This window comes from Xyrauchen texanus, chromosome 12, assembly GCF_025860055.1.
Source record: "Xyrauchen texanus isolate HMW12.3.18 chromosome 12, RBS_HiC_50CHRs, whole genome shotgun sequence".
In the NCBI taxonomy this organism is placed as follows: domain Eukaryota; kingdom Metazoa; phylum Chordata; class Actinopteri; order Cypriniformes; family Catostomidae; genus Xyrauchen; species Xyrauchen texanus.
In genome coordinates, this window is record NC_068287.1 from 35,789,403 (window position 1) to 35,801,766 (window position 12,364).

General features: G+C 38.5%; 1 protein-coding gene across 1 annotated transcript in view; it reads left to right on the plus strand.

The window, feature by feature from the left end:
• Window positions 1-1,027: 1,027 nt before the first annotated feature.
• The window catches only part of LOC127652592 (neurexophilin-1-like), a 49,749-nt gene continuing 38,412 nt past the window's right edge, over window positions 1,028-12,364 (plus strand). Inside the window, exon 1 of the mRNA XM_052138821.1 lies at window positions 1,028-1,421. Coding sequence (XP_051994781.1) covers window positions 1,371-1,421 — 51 coding nt within the window. The 5' untranslated portion in view covers window positions 1,028-1,370. The remainder of the gene's footprint in view (window positions 1,422-12,364) is intronic.

Genomic DNA, 12,364 nt, shown 5'->3' on the forward strand with positions numbered 1-12,364 from the left:
CCCTGTGAGGTCACTGTACATCCCCTCTCAAATAATAATACTGAGTGTCTGAACAGTGTGTGTGAGTGTATGAATGATTAAGTGGGAGTGTGTTGGCTTGGTGGAGGGGTGGTGAGAGTCATTGGGTCAAATGCTCTAATCGAAACCCAGGAGAGACACAAAGATCAAGGAGCAGAGTAACAGAGAAACACAACAAAGATTGAAAGAGAGAAAAAGAGAGATAGGGGGAGCAGAAATGACATATAAAAAGAAGGAAACTGTCACATCTGGTTAGAAAAAGAATAAATTATGGCTAATGAAAACAGTGTGGCATTGAACCAAGTGTTCTCAATTGAGAAATGGATTTCATAATAGACTTGCATAGCGAGGCAGAGGATACCGGGCGGTTTCAAATCAATAAAGCTAAACAAATTCCATCTCAATACGCACAGTAGGGATCTCCCAGGGCCAGTTACCAGTTAGGTGGAGGGTAGAGTACCTAGGATCATGAAGGAAGGGCCGAATTATTACTGCATGGACTGTGGTGCATCAGCACAGATAGACCGATATGCCTTGTGGTGGGGAAACTCTGGCATCAGGTTTAATAACCTTACCTGTGACTCTCCTGCCCTTAGCACAATGTTTCTGGAATAACTTACCTTATCAACCAATCATAGCTCTTAACCTTAATTGTAAATCTAAAAATACCATTGCATTCAAATACCATATTGTGAAATCAGGCAAACATCCAGCAGCTTTAGCTTTTGTCAAGAAAACAGTAGAAGGGAGTGGGCAAAGTGAAGGAAGAAGTGTATGTATAAAAGTAAGAAGAGGACAGAAAGCTCTGGGGGGGAGGGAAAGAATGAATAAGGAAGATTGTGGGCTCTGACACGAGAGAGAGAGAGAGAGAGAGAGAGAGAGAGAGAGAGAGAGAGAGAGAGAGAGAGAGAGAGAGAGAGAGAGAGAGAGAGAGAGAGGTTTAAAGCGTCAGTGCGTGTAGGAGCCCCGCTGCCAGTCTGCATGTACTGATACTTGCCACGCACGAGGAGTTTGTTCTCAGGTCAGGCTCGCGCACTTGGATCCGGATCCTAACCGTCACAAACACACAAAAGCGCGGATAACGGAGATGATTTCCCTCACAAACGAACAATAAATGGAGTAAAGTGTACGCTTTCGTCTCATCGCAGAGATGAAATGTTCTGTCAGTTTCCACACACATTGTATGTGACCCGCTCCAAGTAGCGGGAATTTCCCGTGACAGACAGCAGATGGGATTCCACTAGAGGAGAGTTGTTGTTGTTGGAAATGGGACCGGGTCTCGGCTCTTTTGGATACGGTACCGGAGGAACCGCGTTTTCTTGAACGGAGAGCAGTCGATACAAGGAGACGAGATGCGCTCCGACCACAGCTTCATCCTGCTCCTCATCGGGATAGCGTGCTTGGTGAGCGGGGAGGGGTGTGATATAAGGTCTAAGTTGCGATATTACCTTACAGTACTGTGTTTAATTAACCGGGGTATCTGTGAATGGCTGCGTTTCATGTAGTCATACCTGCCCGTAACCTGCGCGCCAAGGGATGGACGCTGTCTTCCCGCCGTGCGCTCGCGCCTTCAAGCGTCCACTTCACACTTGAGGGCGGGAGTTTTAAGGCGCGAGCTCTAAATGGAGCCGCGCCAGCGCGTAATGATTGTTTCTTGAACGTCACGGTTCGCAAAGGGTCCCATGCTTTTTGTGCTATGTGATATATATAGTGAGAAAAGTAAGTGGGGCAAAATGCGTCATGCAGTTTTGGGGCACCAGTGACTGTCCTGGATCACTTGGTGCCTTCGGTGAGTAGAAAAATCCCACACAACTCAAAACCTTTGGTTAGTACTAAATATTAAAAGATAATATTGACTTGGTATAGTTTTTCTTCCGAGTGCGAAGGGACCGGCGTTCAAATCCCGACCTTTTACATGTATTTATATTTTAATATGCCAAAAGAAAGTCGAGCTTAACGGCCAGTTTGTTGTCTGGAAAAGAGAAGAAGTTGGAACATTTTGCTAAATAACTCATTGAAAAAAATAGTTTCTAACGACATGCAGGTGGGTAAATGATGAATGTTTGTTTTGGGTGAACTAGCCTATCTAAAGTAAATTATCTGCAGAAAGTGAGGCTCGATTGGACTGACTAATTTAAGATGCTTGAATAGGTGATTTTGCAAATAAGTTTTTTGACCAACACTTTTTTTTAACCTCAACACTTATTTTAGTTGCGATCAAAATCCACATGGCTCAAAAAAACAAAAAACTCAAATTAATTCCTGTAGGAGTGACACTTTCCTCAGCTGAGGTAAATGACACATGCCAGGGGTGTCTGTATAGCTTAACTTTGGAGCATGGGTTGTGTACAGCTTCCTGTTTGTCATGCACCTGCTGTGAGGGTGTTATAGCTTAACAAATGCAGTCTAAATGTAATACCCCTCTAGCAACCTCTGTGTTACAATTATTCACAGTGTAACTGGAATAATTCATGACTTCTTTGTCAACTTTTAATCCTCTTGTATTTGGCAGCGATACATGCTGTAATTAAAAGGGGAAAAAAATCTGATTTTGTAATTAAACAACAAACAAGCATTGGTTTATTTGTGGATTTTAATTATGCCATATTCAGTGACTGTTGATAGTATGTAGCATTAGAGTAAATCCAGTTTTATGCTATAAAGCCTCGCATTGACTACTTTTGTCCATTTCAGAGTCATTCAGAAGGGAGTGGACAACTAATAATCATGACAAATCTTCCCTTTATTAATTACAGAACACCTATTTGTAATTAACTGAGAGGGGCTGCCAGTGAGAGGAAATTTAATAAGGTCATATCTGTTATATAACTTAATAAGGTTATATCTGAAAACCAAGTCTGGATTTGATAGAGGTCTGTCCTATCTTGGAGGCAAAAGAGAGATAACATTACTAATACTGGGCATGTCAAACTTTAATAAGGAAACATCACAATCTCAACTGCAGTGGTTTTTAACAAAGGCAATATTTGTCACTTTGTAATATAAAAAAGTGAGATAATTGCAAAGAAAAAACCTCACGTAGAATGAAAACAGCAGACTCGTAAAATGCATTAAAATACTGTACACGGGTTGCCCCCTGTCACATGAAGAGTGCTGTCAGTACATACCTTTAGATATATAACCATACTTTACATCAGCAAGACACTAATAATATAATTATCCTTTTTAGCTCACAGCATTTGATCATTTATTTGCCGCATTACTTAAATCCTGAGGGAGAGGCAGATGCGAAAAAATGGTTTACACTTCTGTATGTCTCAATAGGGCTTCGTGGGTAATTCATTTGGTGTGTGACAGTGATAAGTTATGGAGCAATCCATGAATTATCCCTTTTTAAACACTATTATGCAGTTATTATTAATAGACATGTAGAGCACATTAATAATGAACTTTAATTTTCAACTGCTTTATTGAAACTAAGGGCCTGCTTTAATAAAGCCTTCAAGCATTTGTTCAGTTAAACTCTGGAGCTTTCTGTAAATGTGTGCCCTGTGCCATAAGCTAAATTTAGCAGCGTGAAGTGGAGATAATACACTGATCAGTAACTGATGCTTATGAATGTGCAGGATATAAACATCTCATCTGGCTATGTATATACACTGCAAAATTTTGGGAATGACAACTGGATTTAAATACAAAAGTGAATCCCTAAATTGTCATTCTGTGTGTGTACAGAATACAGGAGTCACTCCTGAAATCGCAATGGTTGACAGTGATAACCATAGCTACCGGAAAGTTTTGGCATCTCACTGCTGTAAACAAGAAACATGAATGCAAACGGTGTAACCAATTTGATGTTCTCTATTTTTGACCTAAGTAATATTATCGACCAGAGACATACTGTCTTGGCAGCCATTAGTATCCTGCCATCAGGGCTGGACTGGTAATCTGGCATTGTCCCGGTGGGCCGCCGCACTTAGGGGCTGATCAGGGGCAGACTGGCCATCGGGAGAATCGAGCGGGTTGGTGGGTTGGCCTTGAAACGTGATAAGCTAAAATGAGCCGCCGCGTTATGCAGAACGGACCACAAAAACGGCGCTGCGATATGCATAGAAGGACAGCAATACAACCCCCCCCCCCCACTCAACTTTTGGGCCAGTTATGTAAATTCCAGGGCCGATTTCTCTTCCCAGTCCAGCCCTGCCTGCCATCGAGACAGCCGCTGTATTTTGAATGGCGTGCCTTCTCTGAACTGTATCTGTATGGATTGCCCCCAGACTGCAGGACTGGTGGGAGAAACTTTAGTTTAAAAAGACAGACTAGTGTCAACATTTTCTGTTGTTACTTCTGTTGTAATTTCGCTGTTACTGTGATTTTCTAGCACCAAACTTCAGACGAGCTGTCAGTGTCCAAAAGAGAGTGGCATCTAAGCATTACCGACTAGTTGTTCATTTCGGTACTGTATACACTATGCAGATTTAATGTAAATGCTCTTGTCACTACCTGGATTTTTCTGGTGTGAACTCGGTTGTAGAATGTGGTTGTCACTCATGTACATAATAAAATCTGTTTGTACAGAAAACACACTCAGAAGAGGAGTGACAACATTTAGCTGTAGTGTGTGCATGACCTGAACAAATCTGTAAACTGAATAAATCTGTAAAACCTCTAATTTAACTAAAATAATACAATTACTTTAAGTGCTTATGGCATCAATCGTCTAACACAAGTTAAAATCTTTTCACCCCCTTTTGTGATGATTTAAGTGATTACTCCACAGAAAAATGTCACGCAGTCAAGGGCTTATTGCAGGCAATTACCTCGTTAAACATGTTTATGCTGATGATATTGGCCCAGCATCGTTCTCATTACAAGCTCATTAAATTAATACAGTTACAAGATGTCATTTTTCGGAGCAAGCTGTCCACTTTCTACACAGTCATGAGGGAAAATGAACTAAATGGCAATATTAAAATCTAGCTCCTGTTCATCTGTCGGCGTACATAGTAAGGTTTGGTTTTGGCATACATGAAAATTGTAAAATAACAAACACATTCACACCCTTACAAAAGCATGTACAATGATCAATATGGGTAAAAGCAGATTTTGTCTTCCTCTTTTAAACCCATTTAGTTTGCTGAGACAATACTGATTGGGGGGCATTGGGGGTCTAGTTTATAGAAAGTAAAGAATAGACCCGAAGTGATTCAGATGAAATCAACAGGATGTGGGTTCAAGCCTGTCTGTGTTCAAATCTAATGTTGTTGAAACACAAGTCTAGAGTTGCTTGATTTCAATTTCTTTAAAATAAATGTATGTTGTGGTTCAACCTGTTGAACAAGGCCTCTCCCTCCCCTCACGGTCTGCTGCCTCGTCTAGCCAGACCTACCATACAAGTAAATTCTGAGAAATGTCCTTTAGATTAACTTGCAGCTCATCTTGAGACAACACTCACTGAAAAACAAACAAATCGCAGAGATTTCTGAAAGGCAAAACCACAGTACCAAAGGGAAGGATAAAGAATAGTAACTCACACACATAACCCTACTGAGGACATCCAACAGTCTGCCTGTTTGGTATGTTAAACACTGTTGAATTTATGCATAAGCACGGCCCGGCTGACCCTTGGTGCAGCCCATGTAGGTTCCCCGCCCACCTCCACTCCAGAGATGGGCATCATTGACATGGCACTCACAAGCAGGATTTCCCCTTTGGAGATAACAATCAAAGCCAGAAAAATGCATGAGACCACTTAAATAGCACTGCTTCTATGCACAGATTATTAAGTCAACACTCAAAACGGGTGTTAACTCTTTTAATTACCTCTCTGTTAAATGCACTTACATAAATATTTAAGGAATGCTTAATTGAGACAAATGAAGAGGATTAGGTTAGTGACCAAGCTTACGTTATTCTAAGCATAAAAGGCAACAGGTGGATTTTGTAGTTGTCCTTTTTGCCAGTCTCAATCATCAGTAGTGATTAAGGTCACGACTGGCCAGAAAAGTTCTAAACGCAAGTACGCAAATGCAAATTCTTGGGCAACAAATTGCAAGAATGCGGTCACGTCATACGTACTGTATTTAATGTGTGCTTTTGCATTATGTGGTGGGAACAAGCCTCAATAATCAAGATAGAGCTACCTTTGAAAATGCACTCTTCTTTTTTCCTCATTATAAAAGTTTAACTCCTAAAGACATTAATTGTAATTTTGTAATGTATGTAGGAAATCATGACCACTCACTTTAAAATGAAGAGTCCAGTCATATCAGTAATCTTATAAAAGCTGTTTTATTCTGCATGGAGAGGGTCTGCACATGGGGGCTGCCATGTTAGAATCACATGACCAGCTGAATTCTACTCGCTTAATCTCAGTAACCGTCCTGTTTTTTGACACTTTCATTCATTGATTAAAGTAATTGACTGACTGTGCATAAAATATTTCTACAACAGCATCTGAAACGGAAAACTATTGATTTTAAATGATGCTGCATCCAAACCGCTAGGTGTCAGTGTCCAAGAAGACACAAAGACAAAAGTTACTGAGTGCACCTTTAAATGTGTAGACCATTAAACCGGACTGGTTATTATTCAGGTATATATATATATAAACATGTGTATAAGATCTAACTTTCTCAGCAAGAGTTTCTTTAAACTGTTGCAACACCATGATAGTTGTTGACCTGAGAATGCAACTTGTACTTGTGTTGCGTTATGAATTGCACTCTGACAAAAAGGAACGCAACAATGCATGAAAGTATGTTTGCATAGCAAAGGAAGCATCTGCGTTCACATACTTGTGAAGAGTATGACTCAGGCCAAAGATAAAACCATCTGCTTGAGACAACCACCATTTAAAATATAAATATTGTTGTCAGAAAAGCGCAAACTTCACATGCAGCTCATTTATTACAATATAATCACGAGAGTAACAGAATAACATTTTACAATTTCTATCTGACACATTTCCTCACAAATAGATAGTCAAATAAGCAGACAGAAGTACCACGTGTATCTAAGGGATAGTTAAAGGAATAAAAGTGTCGATTCATATACATTATTCTGATAATATATTAATTCTAGACTATTGTTATAAGCTGTTTTACATAAAAAAATATGTATTATATGAATAAATTAAGATGACATGGTTTCTGAAAATGTGTTGGCAAGTCATCTCACAAGTCTGTTTTTACATTTCCATGCACTAAGGAAAATAATTAGCTTCAAATCAAAGGCTTCTTCCATCTTTCTTTGAGCAACTTCATCACTCAAAGGTCACCTGATTAAAAATATATATTGAAATTATGCTTAAAGTTTTACCTCCAGTGTGGATTTTAATCAATATGAAGAACAATCAGTTTTCAATTAACTCTCAACAATCTGCTGGAATGATTATGAAAGGATAACTTGGAAAGGAAGACAGCACGGTCCAAAATTCACACCAATTTTCAATTTGGCTGGTGAAATTCGCAGCATCACATGCCACTCTGGCAGGTGCTTTTACCTTTCTATCAGTTTGTGTCAGCTTGTAAAATAATTTTACATGTAGACCAATTCCCAAACAAATGATTCTTTTGAACCCGTTCTTTTTATTGAATCCGAAAGACTTATGAATCAGTTGGAGCTGACCAAATTAATTTACTCACTACAAGTAAACCAAGAACTGTTACTGTGTTATGTGTACTTAAGGCTCATGAGACTCACTCGTTCATATGACCATAGTGATATAATTTAAAATACAAATAGAGTTTTTGTTGTAGTAAGTGGATAATCTGAAAATAAGACTATCTGGCTATTCAATATTTAATAAGTAACAATAACAATACAATTATTAAAAAAAAAAAATCTATTGTTTATTTGTCTCTCATGTTTGTGAAATCCACTTGTAAATTGCAATAAAAATAAAAAATAAATAAATAAAAAATTGGCTTGTAAGAAATGTTTTCATCTACCACCCACCTTGGCTGGTGGGGTAAAAAGTACATTTCAGACCCTGGTAGACAAATTTGTTTGTGTCTGAGAAGGTTTTGGACTTCAAAAAGTTTGCAGAGACAGATTTGTAGATAGGAACAAACATGGGTTTCTTCATGGATGCAGTGCCACATCTAGTTTATTTGAAGAACAGACATCTGTCACCATCTGTGGGAGCAGACAGATGGTTATTGTACTATCAGAGCATTACAATGACCTCATCAGGCTGTGAAAAAGATGTCTGCTGACATCATTAGGGTGTGACATAGGCATCTGTTGGTAAAAACGTCAAGGCTGGATGCAAATAGTGTAATGCTTTTCTTATGATCCCCCCATGGTGCCCACTTAATTTTTAATTCCTTAAATATATTATATGTAATATATCCTTATATTACAAATATATTAGTTGTTAAAGCTGAAGTATATTACTCCTGCGACACTATAGAGCCACCAAACGGAATTGCAAAAATATCCCTTTTTTTTCTGAATATGTCCTCCCTGCCATCGGTCAAACAAAGAGATAGTCCAGCCCCCAAATCAGAACAATAGAACACTTTGAAAGGCACCTTATTTTCATCCTACCTCCATATACAGCCTTCAAAGGCAGCATTTTGCAGCTTTTGGATGCCGCCATTGTAAACATTAGTGATCTGTTAATATGGATTTTTCTAGAGAGCAGGGTGGCCAAAGGCGTAAATAATGCTGATATATATATATATTAGGGGTGTCAATCGATTAAATTTTTGGTTTTGGTAATGAATTACATGGTGTCCCGATTAATTAATCGCGATTAATCGCATATACAAATATTTGCTGAGAAAGCCCCTCATATAACAATAATTCAATATATAACGATGAAATAATGATACATATTTATCTTTAAATATTTAACAATTATATATATATATAATAAAAAAATATTCAGATAATTAAAATGCATTACATTCTTATGGCAGAAGAGTTAATCATTGATAAGACCATTCAAAAAGTGGCATTAGAGTACAATGTATTGTTTACTACCATATTATTGATCATAAGTCAATCATTGACACACAGTTCACAGCAATCCATTTCACAAGTGAATTTGTCAATCAGTTGGAGATTTATTATGAGGGCTTGTTTAAGGACCTGTCAATGTACACCTGCGTCAGACATTTTTTAATTTTATTTAGAAACAAGCCAGGGGTATACATAGTACACAATACTACAGATATATTTTACAATAATGCCAAGACATTATTTTCATTACATAGTGCAATGCTTTTCAATGCTTTGGAGTTATTGGAGGTACAAAGAGTATTTCAATAATATTTCAAGTCTTTACAAAAAAGTGCAAATAGGGGCTTTATAAAAAACTTGACAAGAAAAATAAACAGATTAATCAGAAAATATTAACTTAAGTTATCAAAACTGTGAAAACCAAATAAAACGTCTTTATAAAGCAAAGACAAACTAGTTAAAATAGAGGTACGTACAAACAAACTAAATTTTTTCCAAAATTCCGCAGCGTGGACACATTCCCAAAAAAGGTGAGGGGCAGATTCATCTACAACATTACTGAAGGAGCAAAGTGGATCTATTTCAGGGAGCATGGTTCTTAAATAAAGATTGACTGGGTAAAAACGGTGTAACAGTTTAAAGGACACCTCCTTAACCTTGTTGGTAATTAAATATTTGTGAGGTAAAGTCCATACGACCTGCGTCAGACATGCTTGTGTCGCGTATTGGGTGTGTTGCGTCATTAAAATAAAATGTTTAGGTCACTGTGTCAAGTTAAATATAGTTTAATACTCAATCTTTAAACACATCTTGAGATCCCTTAGTTCGCATTTGCGCTCCTTCAAGGGTTTTGAACGCAAGAACGTAACGCATGTTACTGTCCGCTGAAGGGTTGTTAATGTTTTGTTCATGGAATAAACTGTGTGTTGCTCACACAGCTGAAATTTCACTTACTGCCCTCTGGAGTAAACAGGTGGTACTACAAGCTTGCATTTCTCAGGAAAGCATTGCGATTAATTGCGTTATTTTTTGTCAAATTAATCGCACGTTATTAACGCGTTAAATCGACAGCCCTAATATATATATATATATGAATTTAAAGGAATACTTACAGTATTTACTCTAAATTGTACACTATCAAATGACAAGGCTGTTGGTAAACAGTGGTAGAATGACCACTTATTTTAATCGCCAAAGCATTACAGTTATTGGCAGATGTAGATAAATTTGCTTAGTATTTTTCAGATTATTCTGAATGGTGTAGAACATTAGAGAAACGGCACTCCATTATTTTACTTTGAAATGTGATCACTTCAAGTGTCAAATGATAGCCAGACATCACTTTGGTACTAGATAATTTATCAAAGGAATCAGTTCAACAGTTTCTTTTTCTTTCAGCCCCAGTTTTTCTGCTCTCTCTAGCTCTGATTCTCAGTGTGTTCCATGAATGATCCCAGCAAGTGAAAATAGGGTCAATTAGATGAGATCTAAACCACCTGTTAGAGCCTGTCCTATAGTGGTATGGAGAATCCCAATACTCTGCACATCAGCTGTGCTCTCAGTCGTGGAAGAAGGGAGGGAGGGAGGGAGAACAGATGTAGTTTAGGATGGTGTTTATGAAGATCAAATAGTATCAAATCCCTCCCATCAGCCTGTCTTGTACCCCTACTTCCCTACCCCACACTGCCCCTATGTCACTCTACTTCTTCTTACCTCATTACCAGAGTCATCATTCAAATCCACATGGCCTGGGTTAAAACTGGATGGACCCCATCTACCCCATGCCAAATGAGTTCTGTAGATCAGTGCTTAACAATCCTGGTGCTGGAGTAAACCCAGCACTGCACATTTTGAATGTCTCCCTTATTCGACACACCCAATTCAGGTCATGGAGCCTCTAGTAATGTGATGAAGGGTTGAATCAGATGTGTTGGGGTGCTTTCTCGCTTGTTTCAAAACTGAGTTTAATACCTCCCCGCTCCCCTGCCCCATTAGTCTCTGTCCTATTATTATGATTTGGGTCCGAACTGTGGTGCAATTGCATAATCAATGTGAGTACAAGCTGCAGCTATTTACTACTGTAACTAGGAAATGGCTCAAGAGAAGATGGCAGTTCCACTGTATTATCAAAGTTTTTGTCTCTTTGAATTTATCACCAAAAATTTTTAAGCACAAATACTTGTCAGGAGCTTCAATTAATGTTCATATCAACCATGAGAATGGGGAAAAAAGTTTGATCTCTTCGATTTCAAATGTGGCATGATTGTTGGTGCCATACAGGGTGATTTGGGGTTTTCTGTAACTGCTGATCTCCTGGGATTTTCACGCACAACAGTTTCTACAGTTTACACAGAACGGTGCCAAAAACAAAAAACATCCAGTGAACCTTGAAGCGGTGGGCTACAACAGCAGAAGATAACATTGTTCATAATAAAGTGCTCAGTGAGTGTACATCAGTGTTGGGATCAAGACTTTTAAAAGTAACTCTTTGTAATATTATGTTACTATTAAAAAAGTAACTAAATTAATTAAAAAGTTACTTATCAGGCTAATCAATCCTCCGAATGGGATAAAGGGATATAAACGGCAAGGAGGAGGCGAGAACCGGCTTGGCAATATAAATAATATTTTAATGATAAACTTAAACAAAAGCCACAAACATTATTACAGTAATGTGCTAATGTGTCACCCTCTGCCTTTCGTCTTTCAGAGCAATATCGCTATGCATTCCATACAAAAGAGCCTTGCATTGCATACAAGAGACATTACTGGCCATGCTACATTATCAACTGTACAACATTCATGTCAAAATAACATGCTAAACAAACAGATATTTAGAAAGGAATCAGACAGTCTATCAACGGAACTTCAGGAACAGCATTGGGAAACACTTTTACAAACTTATTGGGCTCCCCCAATCACATGGACTAGGACAGCATTACCAATTGTTACCCCTCACTACTGTCTTGCTCATTCCAACTTTTTCTCTCTATACCCAGCCCGATTGGCTGTATTTCCATGAATACAGAATTTGTTGTGTGCATTGCTGAACAGTACCCATTAATATAATTTGAGATGGTCACTTTAAGTGAGATAAGCTGTGTAAAAAAAGGTAAAGGAAGAAAACATAGACAAAGGCGAGGTGGCCTGGCCTGTAGTGGGTGGATTGTTCTAGCAGAGTAAGGGTCTGCTTATTGGGCACTCGTGACCTCCTTGAAGCTGGCATAAATAATTATTCATTAAGAGACAAGCAACTTGTTTCTTGTGAAATTACCTTTCTCTCCCCTTTTGTTCTCCTCCCTCACACTTCTTGCCTTGGTGTGGAATAATTAGTAGTGTTGGGGTTCACGAGTTTGGACTCGGACTCGAGTCAGAGGGACATGACAACTAATAAAATTGCGTGTGGTGTTTGTGC